Source organism: Triticum dicoccoides, chromosome 2A (assembly GCF_002162155.2).
Source record: "Triticum dicoccoides isolate Atlit2015 ecotype Zavitan chromosome 2A, WEW_v2.0, whole genome shotgun sequence".
Lineage (NCBI taxonomy): Eukaryota > Viridiplantae > Streptophyta > Magnoliopsida > Poales > Poaceae > Triticum > Triticum dicoccoides.
In genome coordinates this window covers 166,402,041-166,422,571 of record NC_041382.1, presented here as the reverse complement: position 1 = coordinate 166,422,571, position 20,531 = coordinate 166,402,041, and the positions used below count along the sequence as shown (strand labels likewise).

The 20,531-nt window shown below is 46.5% G+C and overlaps 2 protein-coding genes across 2 annotated transcripts; one reads left to right on the top strand and one right to left on the bottom strand.

Moving 5' to 3' along the window:
* Window positions 1-5,816: 5,816 nt before the first annotated feature.
* LOC119354012 (NADH dehydrogenase [ubiquinone] iron-sulfur protein 4, mitochondrial-like) lies at window positions 5,817-12,211 on the top strand. The gene is made up of 5 exons (XM_037620721.1): window positions 5,817-6,073; window positions 6,829-6,917; window positions 8,753-8,882; window positions 9,921-9,950; window positions 11,939-12,211. The coding sequence occupies exons 1-5, from the start codon at window positions 5,909-5,911 to the stop codon at window positions 11,999-12,001; spliced, it is 477 nt and encodes a 158-aa protein (XP_037476618.1). The 5' UTR covers window positions 5,817-5,908; the 3' UTR covers window positions 12,002-12,211.
* Window positions 12,212-12,282: 71 nt separating this feature from the next.
* On the bottom strand, window positions 12,283-13,669 carry LOC119354011. The gene has a single exon (XM_037620720.1). It carries the CDS (start codon window positions 13,667-13,669, stop codon window positions 12,677-12,679), a length of 993 nt encoding a protein of 330 aa, XP_037476617.1. The 3' UTR covers window positions 12,283-12,676.
* Between the last annotated feature and the right edge of the window lie 6,862 nt (window positions 13,670-20,531).

Sequence of the window (20,531 nt, the reverse complement as noted above, 5' to 3'; positions counted from 1 at the left end):
CGGAGCGCCTCGGACCACCGCCCGCCGTCGGCGGTCAACCGCCGGACCTTCCCATCGCCTCGCACGTCATCTCTGCCGCCTGTGCACCGCGCCACCGCGCCGCCCCGCGCGCACGGTCGCTGCCCTGCGGTGCCTTGCCGGCCGGAGCTCCTCCAAGGTCGCCGGAGCCCAACCGCCGGCAAGCTTCGCCGTCCACGCGTCCACCGTCCCGCATCGCCGCGCCGACCACGGCTCCGACCCGATCTGGCTGGGAGCCCATGGATCCAGCCTCCTCCGGCCCCTCGCCCCTCGTCGGTGACCTCCCTCTTTGTCTCCGGCAACCGCACAGTCTTCCTCCGGCGATCCTCGTTCTCCGCGCCCAGATCTGAAAAACCAGAAGTTGACTTTCCACCCCCTCGAAATCTGCTAAGTCCCCAGTATTTTTGGGCATTTTCATCGCATCATAACTCATCATCCATGGCTCCGTTTTGAGCGTGTAGCATATCAAAATGTTCATCTCGACGAGTACATCATTTTATCTCACTGCATCATTTTCATTTGAGCTCATCTTGGTGCCCGAAATGTTGTTGGAAGAGGGCTATGTGAGGATTGTGTCAGATCTGTTTCAGCAAATGGCATTTTGTCATTTTTGCCATGATTAATGTGTGCATGCTATGATCCTGAGCTCTACATGTGTTTTGTTATATGCCATGCCATCTTTACGGGGGTGTATGCCATGTATTTTTGTGATCTTTGTGGTGACTAGCACAAGCATGCAAAGTAGCTTACTCAATGATGCTGATTTCAGGGACTTAGAATTTCACTAAGTCCTTGCCCTGTCATTAATTTTTATGCCATATGTTCATGTTGTTTCCTAGTGATCTGTGCCCCTTTTAAGGATGATCAGTAAGGATGTTTTGTTAATATTGTGGTGCTCTATCCATCCATGTCTTTGTTTGCATTTATGGAGTACCCTAGCTTGAGTCAATCGAGCTCTACTTTTGCTATAAAATGATCCTGGCAGATTATTGACATATTCAGCGATTTTGCCGCAGTCATCTTTATTAAACCCCCCGGGCCAGTGCTTCTCTAAGTGTTGGTCCAACCCAGAGCACCGTGCGGGGCCGTCCCTTGGCAACTTGGGTTACGTTGGCTCCCGTACGCTTAGCTTATTCGGTGTGCCCTGAGAACGAGCTATGTGCAGCTCCTATTGGGATTTGTCGGCACAGCGGGTGGTCTTGCTGGACTTGTTTTACCATTGTCGAGGATGTCTTGTAACCGGGATGCCGAGTCTGATCGGATTGTCTTGGGAGAAGGAATATCCATCGTTGACCGTGAGAGCTTGTGATGAGCTAAGTTGGGACACCCCTGCAGGGTTTTGAACTTTCGAAAGTCGTGCCCGCGGTTATGGGCAGATAGGAATTTGTTAATGTCCTGTTGTAGAAAACCATGAAGTTGATCTTAATTAAAATACATCAACCACGTGTGTAACCATGATGGTCTCTTCTCGGCGGAGTCCGGGAAGTGAACACGGTGTTGGAGTTATGCTTGACGTAGGTTGTTCTAGGATCACTTCTTGATCATAGTTTCTCGACCGTGCTTTTGCCTTCTCTTCTCGCTCTCATTTGTGTATGTTTAGCCACCATATATGCTAGTCGCTTGCTGCAGCTCCACCTCATACCTTTTACCCTACCTATAAGCTTAAATAGTCTTGATCGCGAGGGTGTGAGATTGCTGACTCCCCGTGACTCACAGATACTTCCAAAATCAGTTTGCAGGTGCCGATGATACCGTGCAGGTGACACAACCGAGCTCAGGAGGAGCTCGATGAAGATCATGTCCTTTGTGTTGTTTCGTTCCAGTTGATCAGTAGTGGAGCCCAGTTGGGACGATCGGGGATCTGTGTAGCATTTGGGGTAGTCTTCTTTTATTTTGGTTCCGTAGTCGGACCTTGTGTGTAACTGGATGATGTAATGCTTTATTCATGTATTGTGTGAAGTGGCGATTGTAAGCCAACTATGTATCTCTTTCCCTTATGTATTACATGGGTTGTGTGAAGATTACCTCACTTGCGACATTGCTTTCAATGCGGTTATGCCTCGAAGTCGTGCTTCGACACGTGGGAGATATAGCCGCATCGAGGGCGTTACACATATCTCTTATTTTAATTAATGCATCTATATACTTGGTAAAGGGTGGAAGGCTCGGTCTTATGCCTGGTGTTTTGTTCCACTCTTGCTGCCCTAGTTTCCGTCATACCAGTGTTATGTTCCTTGATTTTGCGTTCCTTACGCGGTTGGGTGTTATGGGGACCCCTTGAAAGTTCGCTTTGAATAAAACTCCTCCAGCAAGGCCCAACCTTGGTTTTACATTTGCCTCACCTAGCCTTTTTCCCTTGGGTTTCCGGAGTCCGAGGGTCATCTTTATTTTAACCCCCCGGGCCAGTGCTTGTCTAAGTGTTGGTCCGAACCGAGTAGACTGCGTGGCCACCTCGGGGAAACTTGAGGTTTGGTTTTACTCGTAGGATGTCTCATCCGGTGTTGCCCTGAGAACAAGATATGTCCAGCTCCTATCACGATTGTCGGCACATCGGGCGGCTTTGCTGGTCTTGTTTTACCATTGTCGAAATGTCTTGTAACCGGGATTCCGAGTCTGATCGGGTCTTCCTGGGAGAAGGAATATCCTTCGTTGACCGTGAGAGCTTGTGATGGGCTAAGTTGGGACACCCCTGCAGGGTTTGAACTTTCGAAAGCCGTGCCCATGGTTATGGGCAGATGGGAATTTGTTAATGTCCGGTTGTAGAGAACTTGAAACTTAACTTAATTAAAATGCATCAACCGTGTGTGTAGCCGTGATGGTCTCTTTTCGACGGAGTCTGGGAAGTGAACATGGTTCTTGTGTTATGCTTGAACATAAGTAGTTTTAGAATCACTTCTAGTTCACGACCATTGCCTTGCTTCTCTTGTCGCTCTTATTTGCGTATGTTAGCCACCATATATGCTAGTGCTTGCTGCAGCTCCACCTCACTATCTTTTCCTACCCATAAGCTTAAATAGTCTTGATCTCGCGGGTGTGAGATTGCTGAGTCCTCGTGACTCACAGATACTTCCAAACAGTTGCAGGTGCCGATGATACCAGTGCAGATGACGCAACCGAGCTCAAGTGGGAGCTCATTGAAGATCTTGTTCGTTGTGTTGTTTCGTTTCCTGTTGATCAGTAGTGGAGCCCAGTCGGGTCGATCGAGGATCTAGCATTTGGGGTTGTCTTTATTTATGTTGGTTTCGTAGTCGGACCTTGATTGTATTCTTCTAGCATTTTGGCACAATTATCGGAATCCTTATTTTCATGAAAGATATTAAAAAGATGAAGCATTTGAGATACCCTCAATTCCATTTTTTGTAGTTTATTTTATAAACTAAACTAGTGATAAGACAAGAAACTAAAAGATTTGATTGCAAGATCTAAAGATATACCTTCAAGCACTCACCTCCCCGGCAATGGCGCCAGAAAAGAGCATGATGTCTACTACACAACCTTCTTCTTGTAGATGTTGTTGGGCCTCCAAGTGCAGAGGTTTGTAGGACAGTAGCAAATTTGCCTCAAGTGGATGACCTAAGGTTTATCAATCCGTGGGAGGCGTAGGATGAAGATGGTCTCTCTCAAACAACCCTGCAACCAAATAATAAAGAGTCTCTTGTGTCCCCAACACATCCAGTACAATGGTAAATTGTATAGGTGCACTAGTTCGAAAAGAGATGGCGATACAAATGCAATATGGATGGTAGATATAGGTTTTTGTAATCTGAAAATATAAAAACAGCAAGGTAACTAATGATAAAAGTGAGCAAAAATGGTTTTGCAATGCTAGAAAACAAGGCCTAGGGTTTATACTTTCACTAGTGCAAGTTCTCTCAACAATAATAATATAATTGGATCATATAACTATCCCTCAACATGCAACAAAGAGTCACTCCAAAGTAACTAATAGCGGAGAACAAACGAAGAGATTATTTTAGGGATGAAACCACCTTAAAGTTATCCTTTCTGATCGATCTATTCAAAAGTCCGTAGTAAAATAACACGAAGCTATTCTTTCCATTCAATCTATCATAGAGTTCGTATTAGAATAACACCTTAAGACACAAATCAACCAAAATCCTAATGTCATCTAGATACTCCAATGTCACCTCAAGTATCCATGTGTATGATTATACGATATGTATCACACAATCTCAGATTCATCTATTCATCCAACACAAAAAACTTCAAAGAGTGTCGCAAAGTTTCTACCGGAGAGTCAAGACGAAAACGCGTGCCAACCCCTATGCATAGATTCCCAAGGTCACGAAACCCGCAAGTTGATCACCAAAACATACATCAAGTGGATCAATAGAATACCCCATTGTCACCACGGGTATCCCACGCAAAACATACATCAAGTGTTCTCAAATCCTTAAAGACTCAATCCGATAAGATAACTTCAAAGGGAAAACTCAATCAATTACAAGAGAGTAGAGGGGGAGAAACATTATAAGATCCAACTATAATAGCAAAGCTCGCGATACATCAAGATCGTGCCAAATCAAGAACACGAGATAGATAGATAGATAGAGAGAGATCAAACACATAGCTACTAGTACATACCCTCAGCCCCAAGGGTGAAGTACTCCCTCCTCGTCATGGAGAGCGTCGGGATGATGAAGATGGCCACCGGAGAGGGATTCCCCCATCCGGCAGGGTGCCGGAACGAGTCTAGATTGGCTTTCGGTGGCTACACAAGCTTGCGGCGGCGGAACTCCCGATCTAGGTTTCCTTCTGAAAGTTTGGGTATATATATAAGAGGTGTCGGAGTCGGGAACAAGGCAGGGGGGTCCCCGAGGCGGCCACGAGGTAGTGGGGCGTGCACCCACCCTCGTGGGTGCCTCGGGATTCTTCTGGCCCATCTCCGGTACTCCGTGGGCTTCTTCTGGTTCAAAAATAATCTCCATGAAATTTCAGGTCAATTGGACTCCGTTTGGTTTTCCTTTTTCGTGATACTAAAAAATAAGGAAAAAACAGAAACTGGCACTAGGCTCTAGGTTAATAGGTTAGTCCCAAAAATCATATAAAATAGCATATAAATGCATATAAAACATCCAAGGTTGATAATACAATAGCATGGAACAATAAAAAATTATAGATACATTGGAGACGTATCATTCTACTTCTCCTCGATGATGGCAGTCGGTGCGGATGTGTTGGCCGTCACCTCGTCGATGTCCTAGCAACCGACAGCGCGCGGCTACACATGCGTTGTCGGCGGATGGCGTGGTCGCACGCACAGGAGGCGTGGTACCGTGAGCTGCGGGAGGCGCGGTACCGCGACTTGGCCTGGAGTAGCGAGTTGCTGAAGCACGCGCCAGCTTGGGACGACAACTTGCTTCATCGGGCTTGGCGAGGGAGGTGGAGCAACGAGCTACCTCACTCATATCCGGCTGACTCGGTTGGCCACCCAGCCGACTTTTATACCGGAGAACTGCTCTTTCTGATCGTCGGACACCATTGAAAGGGTGGAGAAAATGGTGGAAGGAGGAGATGGGGAGCGGCGGAGTGGGGTGATTCTTGCCCGGCATCTGGCCTCCTTATGTATTCGTAGCTCTACCTTCAAAAGTAACTATTGATTTTTTAGGGGTATTATTTTTGATTTTTTAGGGGTATTAACATTTTTTTATTTTTTAGGGGATTAACATTTTTTGATGGCGTAGGCCTGTACGATAACGCTCTACAGGGCCCAATGGCCGAGCCCAGAGAGCAATGGACACCCTACTCTGGGCTCATCATAATCTCGGTGCGGCCTGATCGCACATTTGCAGGCCGTCTGCTCCGAAGCTCCTCCCCCGCATCTCTCTCCTTTTGCCCCCACCTCTCTCCGGCGCACGGCTCCGACGCGATGGCCGCCCCACTCCGGCGGGTCTTCCCCTCCCTCGGCCGGGCCCTGCTCTCGCCTACGCCGGCACGGATGCTCTCCGCGGAGGCCTCCGATGCCCTCGTGGAGATCAAGCCCGGGGAGATCGGCATGGTCTCCGGGATCCCCGAGGAGCACCTCCGCCGCAAGGTAACGTTCCCTCGACCTTCCCTGCTTCACTTTCGTTGCGATAGGTTTATATCAGGTGGATCTGTGTGGGCATCTTTCGAAATGTTCGGGCTTCAAGCATTTTAGGTTGTTATAGGCATCGAGGCGATGTGTCTATGCGTTAGTTGTGGTTGGAGTTTGGATTTGATCGAAATGCGAATTTATCGGTAGTAGGTATCTTTCAATTGGTCACAGCTGTGGTGAGGAGGAATGTGGGAGTTTGGGTTCCCCCGCATAGATTATACCGAATTTCCAACCCAATGATGATATGAGGCAAAGTGTGTTTGACCATCTTGGGGGATTCGGATGAGAGACTTATATCTGGGAAAATGAAAAATGGGTAGAGAGAGAGAGAGAGAGGTCAAGGGCAGCAATTCTCCTTGCGCTCTGTGACTTTGGATAAATGATCCTAGTTTGCTTTGTATTCTGCCGTAGTTTAGACCTTGGAAAAGATTTGTGCATTGTCCACAGTCGTCAGTTATATGTTTGCCTCCAAGAATATTTGAATGGGAGTTGACAGTTTTGGGTCAGAAACTGTATCTTCGGCGTTTGCGGTATGATGGGTTATATGCTAGTTATCAAACTTTCAGAAGGATAGGTCCTAAACTGTAAAGCCTAAATACCTGATTTTATTTCACGATTTCACTTTCAGAGGATTGGTGCTAAAGCCCAAGTTGTTTTTATTTCATCCTTTTTGCCCCTTCTCAAATGGTCACCTTATCCTTGTGATCAAGCAGGTTCTGATCTATTCACCAGCTAGGACTGCATCTCAGCAAGGTTCTGGCAAAGTCGGGAGGTGGAAAATCAATTTCGTGTCAACCCAAAAGTATGTTTCTTGTTGTACTTTGTTCGTTAATCTTGTTCTTTCTCACGGGTCATACATCCCAAAAGCCTGTGATGCTGTCAGAAGGGCTACCTCAAAATAAAACGAAATTAAAATAAGCCTCATGTAAATTTAACCTAGATTTAAAATTTTAAATTCAAAACCTAGCTTTCAAGCAGATCAAAACTACAAATGTGCTTCTGTCAATAACAAACTAGCACTCACATGAGGCAGTTAATAGTTCAAACTATCAGTGACTGAGGTACTAGGCTACTACTTGCCTGCTTGTGCAGCTAGACTGCAGTTCTAGCTAACTAACGAATGTTCTTATACATCATGCCTGTGCAATTTTGCTTTGGGTTACTACTCCCTCCGTTCCTAAATATTTGTCTTTCTAGAGATTTCAACAAGTGACTACATACGGAGCAAAATGAGTGAATCTACACTCTAAAATATGTCTATATACATCCGTATGTGGTAGTTCATTTGAAATCCCTAAAAAGACAAATATTTAGGAACGGAGGGAGTATAATCTTAGCTCAGTGGTAGGTATTGGTATTTATCGAGGCACTCATATATAATACTACCACTTCTCAACCACTGAATTTGCCTTGAGTTCTGTGCACATTCTCTCATTGCTATGGCTATGAGTGTGCAGTTAGTGAATATGCCAGATCTCCAGGCCCATTCAATGGTTGAAATGGTGGGAGTCCACCTATGCAAGCACAAATCCGTATCATAGATATTATCAGAATGAGTATATCTATTGAACAATTGTTCTTTGCAATCACCTCACTTTTGGTAAGTTTGAATGAACAATCAACTTGATGAAAGATGTGATTATACCTGTGACTATACCATATCTCACTGATTATTGAACTACCTCCGATCCATAATAAGTGTCGGAATTTTGAACTAACGCCTAGTTCAAAACTGCGACACTTATTTTGGACCAGAGGGAGTAATGTTTATGAAGAATTGATGAGGCCCAGGCATTCCCTTTAAGCATCGTTGAGCTGGGCAAAAATTTAACAAACATCTCCAACATAGTTATATTTATTAATACTGGAAGTGTTCTGTTTTTTTTCCTGAGGTGCTGTGGGTTATTGGTTCTTATTTGTTGAACTTAAACGAGAATGACATGTGAGGAGTTCCTTCTATATTTATTATATGTATTATGGAAGTGCTCTACATGTGTAGTAGTACCATAAAATTATGTAATGGGTTTTGGTTCTACCAGGGGCACTGGATGCCATATCTGCGCTCTTTTACTTGTTATGTCTCACAATTAATATTTGAAACCTCTGGTGTATTACCTTGATTGAGGATAAGAACATGAAAAGACTGCTCTGTCACTGCTGCTGCAGGTCATTTATGTTTCAGACTTTCAGTAGCCTGATTGGAATGTACTTGAAAGTTCATTTAGAATCTGCACTCAGAAACTAAGGAAATAATCTGGACACTGCTACAGTTTATTTTCTCCCTCTTTTTCTTTGTGATTGTTGCTAAGTGCTAACTGTAAACCATGGAGAATGCATCCTGTACCTATTTGTGCTGGGTGTTTAGAGGTTCCACTGATTATTATACCGTGACAGCATTAAAGCCCACAGCTGATTTTTTTTACCTCCGATTGAGCAGGTCTCTTTGTTGAGATGTTAGCGTGTCCTTTTTTGTGTGGCTCATGTCACGGCTCATGCAGTTATTCTGTTTGGCATGTTCATCACTCGTTTCTGTGGATTAGGGTTTGGTTAGCAAACTAATACTATCAGATACTATTCCTTTTAAAATATCTTCTTTTTCTTTTGAGAAACTGGTTCTAACATTTGAATTCATGATAGGTGGGAGAACCCATTGATGGGATGGACATCGACTGGTGATCCGTATGCTAATGTTGGTGAAGCTGGACTTACGTTTGACAGTGCCGAATCAGCGAAGGCATTTGCTGAAAAACACGGATGGGAATATGTGGTGGGTCTTTGACTCTTGTCCCCCCTCACTGGTATTCTGGTAGATAAGTTGACTTGGCAAATAAGATGTTCTATTCAGGACTGGAATTTCAGGAATATTTGCAAGATCAAACAATGATTGTTACACTTTTGAACATCTAGGATAATTCAATTCTTGATTCTTCTTCTAATTAAAATGTTCAAGCTGGGCAGGTCGTAAAGGGTTCCCATCATCCCATAGGTGCATTTCCAAACTGGGCTAGGCCTATCTGATGAAGTACATATAGAGATAGATTTTATGCTAGTCATATACTCCGTATGAAGTTTATTTTCCAGTAACTGTGAAGTCCTTGTTCTTGATAAATAGGCATTTAAGTATGTCTCGGCTGCTGCCTGTTGATGCCTCCTCGAATTTTTTACTGAATAGTTCTTATCTTGGTCATTTTGCTCAATTAATTTAGCTGAAATTCTTTTCTCCGCAAGTTACCTCTCATCTGTTCTGCATTGAAATTTATCATTTATGCCACATGCCTTAAAGGTCAGTTGTTTGATTAGATTGCTATTAAATGTTTTGATATATCGTTTATATGTCTTGGGAGATATGCTATAAATTATGTCTACTAGAAGTCAAACTTTTATATCTTCCTTATCTCTGAAACCCATTAGAGCTAGAGGTTGTCATCTATGGGCTCAGTGTATCCTTTCCAACTTTAGCGACACCGAGGGTTTTGGTGTTACTCCCTCCGTTCTAAATTACTTGTCTTGGATTTGTCTAGATACGGATGTATCTAGCACTAATTTTAGTGCTAGATACATCCGTATCTAGACAAATCTAAGACAAGTAATTCGGAACGGAGGGAGTACTTTGCAAGGACATTTTTTAGCTGAAGCTGTCATAAACATTTTTCAAGTCTATTTCTGGAGTAAAATGTATGTTGAGTTGAATCTCCTTGCGCTGTTGTGTAGTATTATTTGATAACACATTCTTCTTGGAATGCGCCTTTTATATTTCTTTGAAAATGAGAATTGTATACTTACATTTATATCTATCCTTTTGCAGGTTAGGAAGCGCCATACACCTCTTCTGAAGGTCTGTATATCCTACATATCCTTTGTTTTGACTTGGTTAATGCATCTTCCTGCTTTACACAGTTCATATCTTGCATCTTAAAAAAAAAACTGAATACACCTTTTCTGTATAACCTACATGTCTTTTAAATCTGTTTGTGTTTACATGTATCATCGCTTTCAATGTGTGCTTGCACACTTTTGAGTTGTTTTCCCAATACAACATGGACATATCGTCATAGGAAGTATTTAACATTGAGTTGTAAGCACGAAAGCGAGTAAAATCTGCTGGTAAAGGAAAACATTGGAGATGATTTTGATGGTAAGCACTTAGTGCGCGTAACTCTGCAAGTAATGCAATCCATGTTAGATGCGATAAATTAGTATGTCAGTCCATTATACTATGGGAAATGATGTGGAGATGGAATTATGGCATATATGGAAGGTGGATGTGAGGGCGGTGTCTTGGGTATTGCCACCTACGGGGTGGAGGGCAATGGTGCCAGGGGCATCTTGGGATATTAGAGGTAAGGGAGAATGAAATGTCATGGTAATGGGTGAAGACCAACTTGGGGTCAATAAAGGACGGAAATGTGTGGACAAGGCAGGACGGGAGAATTTACGTACTCCCTGTGCACCCAAGTGTTTTTTCCTTTCTAGAAACCGCCAAAAATTCTGAGAAACAACACGCTGTTGAGACACCCCATGTAAGAGCATCTAGTGTCTCACAAAATTTGATCCAAATTTGACCAGTTACTCCAAAAACAAGAGACTAATCCACCTCTGAATAGTAGCTAGTTCAAACTGGGTTTTGAATTCGGCACATTATCAGTACACTATAAACACTGTATTTGTTCTTTTTGTGTTTTTAAACTGTTTTAGATTTGGATTTGAAAATTTACGTCTTAATAAAGTCAATGCCATGACCTGTTTACGGAACTTTGTGCGATTTTTAAGATTCGGTTTTCTGTCCTTGAGCACTGGGAGTCTGCGAATACCCCATGACGGAGGACACTGGACTTAATGGGTAGCCCGTTGCTTCTTTGTCACAGCGCCTGACCAAATTTGTTGACCTTCACATTATTCGTGTCTCCGGCAGACGGGCACTCTGAACTGAAGGCGCTCATCTCATCCATGAAAACTAGCCAGACATTGGTTCGGGTTCTCCATTAGTTCTCAGGACTTAGAAGTCAAAGGTCGTAGAGAGAAGCCAAAACTGACATCAACTTTAGGAGTACATCGAATGTGCACTTGACCCTTATCTTTTTGTTACTAGCAACTCGATGAGGGTAAGCTAGTCAGTACTGGCTGCCATACTGTTTGAACCGATGTTCCCACTGATGCAAGGAGACTACTGTTTTGGCAGTTCTATCACCGTGTGTGCACTCGTCATATCCCCTGGCAAAGGATTTGACTTAGCTATCGCAACTAACGCAACTATATTACCAGGGATTTGAGGTTTATGATAGCAATTCTGTTATATGGTTCTCTAGAGTCAGTCACATACAAGTGAGCTACTTCAACAAAAGACATCGGATTCGTACAGAAAGATTAAGGGCCAGTTTGGAAGAAGAGTATACTTTCAGTATTTAGTTTAAATTTGAACCAAGTACCGAAGCTCGTACGGATACCTCCAGTCCAAACAGGCCCTAAAGGATATATGGGATTACAACTCTACACTAAATATTTACATTTTCTAGAATCTGCTTAATTATAGTTTGTTTACCCTGCTTTGAAATGGCAAAAATAGATCGTCTTTTCATTCATGGAACTAACACGATACTTTGGTACTCCTCGGTCCGAAAATAGTTGTCATCAAAATGGATAAAAAGAAATGTATCTAGAATTAAAATACATCTAGATACATCCCCTTTTATTCATTTTGATTACAAGTATTTCCGGATGAAGGGAGTATAATATAATTTTGCCATCTCTTTGTATAGTTGTGTATTTACAGGATTGGATTGGTTGTTATACTTTGTAATTAACGGTTGATATTTAATCATGCAGCCCAAAACGTACGCAGAGAACTTCAAGTGGAAGGGCCCCCCGAAGACGGAGGAAGCAGCCTAAGCTGTGGATTTGTATGTTGTCTGGAGATTTTCATAAGATGTTGTTTTCCTCTGCCGCTCGTGCTGATTTCACTTTGTTCAATACCTGTCGTGCAATATGAGCTAGAACATGTCTCCATCAAACGTGTAATAAGCACGCATTGCAACTGAACCTGTCGCTCATCTCATCAAAATGTTTGTTAACTCCCTTTTTTACAGGGTAAAATGTTCATTCCCGTTCACACAGAATTTCTTGGCTACTATATTTGTCAACTTAGAATTTCTTGGCTACTATATTTGTCAACTTAGTGCACGCAAAGAAGGCCAGGCAGATCGTGACTGCGGCCAGTCTGTGGCTAGGCTTTTATACATCCTGCCCTGTCCCTACATGCGTAGGCAATCACCAGTCATTATCAAATGGAGTACAAGAAGCTCACTAGCTCAGAACACGCCAGGAGAAGTGCAATTCACCAAAGCACACGTCATATTTTTCCCTTGCGTTGTCCGGTCAACATCATATGTACTTTAGAACCCGGGCATGCACCATGCAGGCTTCCCAAAAGAGGAAACAGTTCACCTAGGTTTACCAGTACCACTAAACATGCACCTTAACCTAGTGGTTTAACAGTAACAAAACATGCACCTTAATCTATGACCTGTGCACTTGGTTTCGCACGCAGCTCGGATCCTGAGTGTCTCATGCTTCGCCGCCGGCGCGGTGGCTGTCGGCGGGCGATGATGCATCGGCGGCGCGAAACCTCCAGGCGAAGAGGTAGTGCCTGTACTCGCACTGCAGCCGGCTGACGTCGCACGCTGCATGGATGGAAGCCCGCTCGCCGCCGCCGCACTCCCACTCGATCTTCGCCGTGCACGAGAACCCCCCTGGGGACTCCGGCAGCGTCGCCTGCTCGGCCACCACCAGCGCCACCTCCCCGCTGATCCTCCTCGACGCGGCCACCGCGCCGAGCCACAGGCACTCGGGCGCGCCCACCATCTCCTTGTACGCGTCGTTCACCAGCCGGACGCGGTTGCTCGAGTCCGTGACGATCGCCGGCAGCGCGTCGGTCTCCACCTCCGCCTCCACCTCCTCCGCCGTCTTCGAGGCGGCCGTGCTGCTGGCCGCGTCGACGGCGCCGTGGACGATGGATTCGACGTGGATGGTGGATCCCACGGGGCGCATCGCCCGCGGCGAGATCACCTTGGGCTCCAGCAGCTTCCGCAGCAGGTCGCGCTCCACGGGGATATCCCTCTCCTCCTCCTCCTCCTCCTCATCGCCCGCCACCATGGTCGAGAGCATCGTCAGATTCCCGCCGGTACTCGCGGTCGCCGGCGGCAGCGACGCAAACGGCATGCATGCACTGCCCGGCACGGACACATAGGCCCTCGTCGCGGTGGACACCACCGCGTCGGTGGCCGCCGCCGCCGCGCATCGGAGCGGCACCGGGTACGCCGCCCTCTTCCTCTTGGCGGCAGCGGCCGGCGCGGACACCGGCACGGCGCTCGGGCGCCCGCGCTTCCTTGCGCGGCACGGCCTGCTCTGCAGGTGGCAGAGCACGCGGTCGGCGGCGCCGTCGATCGCCTGCGCCTGCGCCGGCGACGCCGGCAGGGCGGGCTTGGGCGCGATGGGCCGGAACCGCGCGAGGATCTCGTTGGCCTTGACGGCCATGTCCACCGGCTGCACCATGGCCATTGCGTGCACGCAGGAGTCGATGTCTGCCGACGGGGGTGGACGGAGTGCACGGCGTTGGGTCCCGGTGCCGTGCCGGCTTAAGAAGGCGTGGGCGGCCAATCGGATGCGCGCAGAGGGAGGGGCACGTGGGAGGGAGGCGCGGGGTACGTGGGCGAGCGGGCGGGGACGCGGCCGACACGTAGGCGGAGGCGAGTCGCGGGGCGCGCTGCTTTGGAGGGAGGGGCTGTGGATTCCAGTGGCGTCCAGTGAGAGGGGCGTCAGGCGTGTGACGGAGTGGGGGGAGGCACCGCGCGGGCAGGCCCGTTGCATGCGCGGCGCGATCGCGTTCGCCGCACCGTGCGTGCCTCCAAGCTTCGTGTCGCCTCGTCCCCCGTGGCGCGTCCCGCCGCGGTCACTGGCTGGCTGGCTGGCTGGCTGCCGCTCCATTCATGGGGCGTGGGGTGGGGTCACGCTGGCAGATGCTGCGGCATTAGCCGCCAACCGGGAGCTGGTACTCCACCAAAAAGCCCTTCACGTTTTTTCCTTCCACGACTAGCTCGATGTTTCGTGCTAAGGAACTGCTTGCTTTCCCGTCCCCTGTATCATCCTGTTGTTCAGGTGCAATGTACTTACGTACATGCATGTACATGCTTATGCACATATATGTTCCTTTGAGATAATAGCTTGGGGGTACTTTTTCCAATCTTTATATATAAATGCTAGGGGTATTAGGTATGGTATACGTTATATATATAATAGTAACATTGCTCACCAACAACCAACGCCAAAACCGCCTAGCGTACGCGTATCTCCACACGTGTTGGCGAGCATAAGGCATAGACTTTACATATACGTACAAATTTGTGAGAGTAATCCATGATGATCTAACCCTATCGTCCAAAGAAATCAAAGCTGGTGACGAAACACTCTCAGCACGTGGCGCACAGCAGCACCGCATTACGTACCTACGACGCTACCATGCGTACGTCCGATGGCTCGTCCGTTTCCTAGCCAAACTCAAGTCCAGATAATCTAGACAGGCCCATAGATACAGTGCAGTGCTACTCTCTGTGCTAGCATACGGTAACTGTCGGATTATTTTCAGCTGGTACCGGTAACCTTGAGTGCATGGCACGTAGTCCTACATATACGGTCCGTAGTTACGTATTCCTTTGCACATGAAACCTCAGTGGCCAAAGATCTACACGTGGGACACGCATGTCCTACTGTTTGGTCCTCTCCTCCGGCCGGCCCCACTCGAGAACCGAAACTTTGGACGCTACTGGTAGGAATACTTTAATTTAACCCCCGGTTCTGCATGCATGCATGCATGCGCGGCATGTGCTGCGTGCCGTGTCGAGCGGACAGGAAGGTGGCGCGACGAGTGGCGGCGCGGCGATTGGCGGGCGCGGCGCTGCGCTGCGCAGCCCTAGCTAGCTAGCGCATGCAGGGGAGGGAGGGAGGGAGGCAGGCAGGCGCTCCCGCCCGGCGAGTGGCGAGCGTGCCTCGCGAGGCGCGGCATGCATGGTTCGGCTCGGTGGCGGTGCTGCCTGTGCGCTGCGGTGCGGTGCAGCTGGGGTCTGGTGCAGCTGCAAGTCATGACTCCACCGTTATGATGCTTGCTGCTGCGTGCAACGCATTTAATCTTTGCTCTAGCGACCTCATGTGACTGAATAATACTCCTCCGGTCCATTTTATTTATTTATTGATGAAAGAAGGACCCCCTTCTGATTTCTATTAAAGAAACTAACTGATTCGACCACAAAGGCACTAGTAGAAAACATGGCTTTGGTCCAGGTTGGGTCAGCCCATTAGTCCCGGTTCAGTCCAGAACCGGGACCAATGTGGGCATTGATCCCGGTTCGTGAGCCCAGGGGGCCAGCCGGGCCACGTGGGCCATTGGTCCCGGTTGGTAGGATGAACCGGGACCAATGTGCCTCGCTCCTGGCCCACCACCATTGGTCCCGGTTGGTGGCCTGAACCGGGACCAAAGGCTCCCCTTTAGTCCCGGCTCATGTCACCAACCGGGACCAATGAGATGCCTATATATACCCCTCGCTCGTGAGCAGAGCACCCCAGTGCTCTGTTTTTCTCTGGTCGATGGGGAGAGGGCTTGGTGGTGCTCTAGCTCACCTCCTATGCACACAAGGTGTTCGATGGAATGCCCGAGCCACACTACTTAAGCTTTCTCCTCTCCAAGCTCGACCTCCAAACTCCATTTTTCATAATATTTGTCTAGGTTTAGCGGTCCGTCACGCCCCGTCCCCGTCTTCACCGCCGTCGATCACCCGCGCCGAGCTCATCGCCGGCACCACCGTAGTGAGCCTCTTGTTCTTATCTTCTTTCTGAAAGGAAAAATATTCTTACTTGTATGTTTACATAGATACTTGTATTATTTTCTTACTTTTATTATTGCATCTTATATAGTGCGATGGTTTTGGTATCCGCCCCTGTCGGCCCTCGTCCTGTCTATGATTCAGATGTGGTATATATATTATCTTTATAACTATTGGTTCATGTATTGTTTATGAAAATTATGCCGACCAACGTGACATAGATTTTATTTATGTAGGATGTATGTGAATCAGAAATGCCAACCGACCCTATTGTCGAGAGGTTAAATTTAGTTGAAGAAGAAAACAATTTGTTGAAGGAAAAGATAAAAAAAATTGAGGAGGAGAAGATGATATTGGAGTTGCATGTTGCGGATGTCGTCGATGATCACAAGATCAAGATGGATGCAATGCGCTTGAAGATTAGAAAGATTAGAAAATATGCCATTCATACCGAGGCTTGGTATCATTATGCCGTTGGATCAATTGTTACCTTGGTTGCGATTATGATCGCATTTGTTTTCGCATTGAAATGTTTTACATAGTTTCAATGTATGGTTTAATTAATTAGATGCTCTGGAGAGCTATATGTTGTTAGATGAGAACTATGTATGCACTTTGGTTTTAATGTGATGATAAACTTCTATTAATTTGGACACTTAATTATATATAATGCACGCAGATGAACCGGCAATGGATGTACGGTGACCGACACACCCGCGAGTACATTAAGGGCGTGCATGAGTTTCTCGATGCGGCTGAGGCAAACAAGCAGAATGGTTTTATGTGTTCTCCATGCACTGAATGTGGGAATACGAGGTCTTACTCTAACCGGAAAATCCTTCACTCCCACCTGCTTTACAAGGGTTTCATGTCACACTATAATGTTTGGACGAGGCACGGAGAAATAGGGGTTATGATGGAAGACGATGAAGAAGAAGAGTACGATGACAACTATGTGCCCCCTGAATACGGTGATGCTGCAACGGGGGGAGCTGGTGAAGATCAAGAGGAACCAGACGATGTGCCCAATGATGCTGCAACGGGTGAAGATGCTGAAGATCAAGAGGAACCAGACGATGTTCCCGATGATGATGATCTCCGCCGGGTCATTGTCGATGCAAGGACGCAATGCTAAAGTCAAAAGGAGAAGCTGAAGTTCGATCGCATGTTAGAGGATCACAAAAAAAGGTTATACCCCAATTGCGAAGATGGCAACACAAAGCTCGGTACCGTACTGGAGTTGCTGCAGTGGAAGGCAGAGAATGCTGTGGCTGACAAAGGATTTGAGAAGCTACTGAAAATATTGAAGAAGAAGCTTCCAAAGGATAACGAATTTGCCCGACAGTACATACGCAGCAAAAAAGGTCGTATGCCCTCTAGGATTGGAGGTGGAGAAGATACATGCATGCCCTAATGACTGCATCCTCTACCGCGGTGCATACAAGGATCTGAACACATACCCGGTATGCGGTGCATTGCGGTATAAGATCAGACGAGACGACCCTGGTGATGTTGAGGCGAGCCCCCCATGAAGAGGGTTCCTGCGAAGGTGATGTGGTATGCTCCTATAATACCACGGTTGAAACGTCTGTTCAGAAACGAAGAGCATGCCAAGTTGATGCGATGGCACAGTGAGAACCAAAAGAAAGATGGGAAGTTGAGAGCACCCGCTGACGGGTCGCAGTGGAGAAAAATCGAGAGAAAGTACTGGGATGAGTTTGCAAAGGACCCAAGGAATGTATGGTTTGCTTTAAGCGCGGATGTCATTAATCCTTTTGGGGAGCAGAGCAGCAATCACAACACCTGGCCCGTGACTCTATGTATGTATAACCTTCCTCCTTGGATGTGTATGAAGCGAAAGTTCATTATGATGCCAGTTCTCATCCAAGACCCTAAGCAACCCGGCAACGAAATTGATGTGTACCTAAGGCCATTAGTTGAAGAACTTTTACAGCTGTGGAATGGAAACGGTGTACGTACGTGGGATGATCACAGACAGGAGGAATTTAACCTTAAGGCGTTGCTGTTCGTGACCATCAATGATTGGCCCGCTCTCAGTAACCTTTCAGGACAGACAAACAAAGGATACCACGCATGCACGCACTGTTTAGATGACACTGAAAGTATATACCTGGACAAATGCAGGAAAGAATGTGTACCTGGGCCATCGTCGATTTCTTCCGACCAACCATCAATGTCGAAAGAAAGGCAAGCATTTCAAAGGCGAGGCAGATCACCGGAAGAAGCCCGCCATGCGCACCGGTGATCACGTGCTTGCTATGGTCAATGTTTACACTACGTAATCTTTGGAAAGGGTCCCGGTGGACTAGCTGTTCCGAATGACGCCGAGGGACACGCACCCATGTGGAAGAAGAAATCTATATTTTGGGACCTATCCTACTGGAAAGACCTAGAGGTCCGCTCCTCAATCGACGTGATGCACGTGACGAAGAACCTTTGCGTGAACCTGCTAGGCTTCTTGGGCGTGTATGGGAAGACAAAAGATACACCTGAGGCACGGGAGGACCTGCAACGTTTGCACGAAAAAGACGGCATGCCTCCGAAGCAGTATAAAGGTCCTGCCAGCTACGCTCTTACGAAAGAAGAGAAAGAAATCTTCTTTGAATGCCTGCTCAGTATGAAGGTCACGACTGGCTTTTTGTCGAATATAAAGGGAATAATAAATAAGCCAGAGAAAAAGTTTCAGAACCTAAAGTCTCATGACTGCCACGTGATTATGACGCAACTGCTTCCGGTTGCATTGAGGGGGCTTCTACCAGAAAACGTCCGATTGGCCATTGTGAAGCTATGTGCATTCCTCAATGCAATCTCTCAGAAGGTGATCGATCCAAAAATCGTACCAAGGCTAAGGAGTGATGTGGCGCAATGTCTTGTCAGTTTCGAGCTGGTGTTTCCACCATCCTTCTTCAATATCATGACGCACGTCCTAGTTCATCTAGTCGATGATATTGTCATCCTGGGGCCTGTATTTCTACACAATATGTTCCCCTTTGAGAGGTTCATGGGAGTCCTAAAGAAATATGTCCGTAACCGCGCTAGGCCAGAAGGAAGCATCTCCATGGGCCATCAAACAGAGGATGTTATCGGGTTTTATGTTGACTTCATTCCTGGCCTTAAGAAGATAGGTCTCCCTAAATCGCGGTATGAGGGGAGACTGACTGGAAAAGGCACTCTTAGAAGAGACTCAATAACATGCATGGACGGATATTCTTGGTCTCAAGCATACTACACAGTTCTACAAAACTCTACCTTGGTGACCCCATATGTCGATGAACACAAGAACAGTCTGCGCTCCAAACACCCAGAGCAGTGCGACGACTGAATTACATGTGAACACATTAGGACTTTCAGCAGTTGGTTGGAAACACGTCTCAGAGGTGACAACATTGTTTGTGATGAGTTGTACTTGTTGTCTAGGGGACCATCTTTGACTGTATTGACTTACAAAGGATACGAGATAAATAGGAATACATTTTACACGATCGCCCAAGATCAAAAGAGCACCAACCAAAACAGTGGTGTCCGCTTTGATGCAGCAACCGAGAGCGGAAAGGACACATATTATGATTACATAGTGGACATATGGGAACTTGACTATGGACCTGATTTTAAGGTCCCTTTGTTTAAGTGCAAATGGGTAAATCTGTTAAGCGGCGGGGTACGGGTAGACCCACAGTACGGAATGACAACAGTGGATCTAAAAAATCTTAGGTACACTGACGAACCGTTCATCCTAGACAATGATGTGGCATAGGTTATCTATGTGAAGGACATGTCTACCAAAACGAGAAAAATAAAAGATAAGGAAGCGAATACATCATACGATGAGCCAAAGCGCCACATAGTTCTTTCAGGAAAAAGGGACATCCTGGGAGTGGACGGCAAGACAGACATGTCTGAAGATTATGAAAAGTTTCATAAAATTCCTCCCTTCAATTTCAAGGCTGACCCAAGCATCCTGATAAACAATGAAAATTATCCATAGTTACGGCGCAATAAGCAAATGACACAATCAAAGAAAAAGTGAAGATTTTCTTCCGCAACTATTATGATGATACCTTGCCAACTTTGTAACACACGAACATGCTACCATTGTCCGTTTTGTACATGCACATGCTATGTGGGTGAAATTATGATACCATCTCAACTTTCAACTTTTTCAGAGTTCATTTGAAATGCTTTCATGTCTTATGGTTCAAGGTTTTATGTGTTGAGGCAAATGGATCAATATGTCAGGAGGCGGGGTACAGGTAGACCCACAATACGGTATGCCAATAGTGGATCTAAACAATCTTGGGTACATAGACGAACCATTCGTCCTAGCCAATGATGTGGCGCAGTTATTGTCCGAAACTTTGATACTTCGAAAGTGATTGTCCATTTTGTACACGAAGTGCATCAAGTTTTTGTCGTAACCCTCTCTACTTTTTGGAACATGCTATGTGGGTGAAATGATGATACCATGCCAACTTTCGACCTTTTCAGAGTTCATTTTAAATGCTTTCCAATTTCAGGGTCTTTTAGCT

Coding starts and splice junctions, on each gene's coding strand:
- LOC119354011 (XM_037620720.1), bottom strand. CDS start 13,669: ATGGCCATGGTGCAGCCGGTGGACATGGCCGTCAAGGCCAACGAGATC.
- LOC119354012 (XM_037620721.1), top strand. CDS start 5,909: ATGGCCGCCCCACTCCGGCGGGTCTTCCCCTCCCTCGGCCGGGCCCTG. Junction 8,883..9,920: donor AACACGGATGGGAATATGTG/GTGGGTCTTTGA, acceptor ATCCTTTTGCAG/GTTAGGAAGCGCCATACACC. Junction 9,951..11,938: donor GCCATACACCTCTTCTGAAG/GTCTGTATATCC, acceptor TTAATCATGCAG/CCCAAAACGTACGCAGAGAA.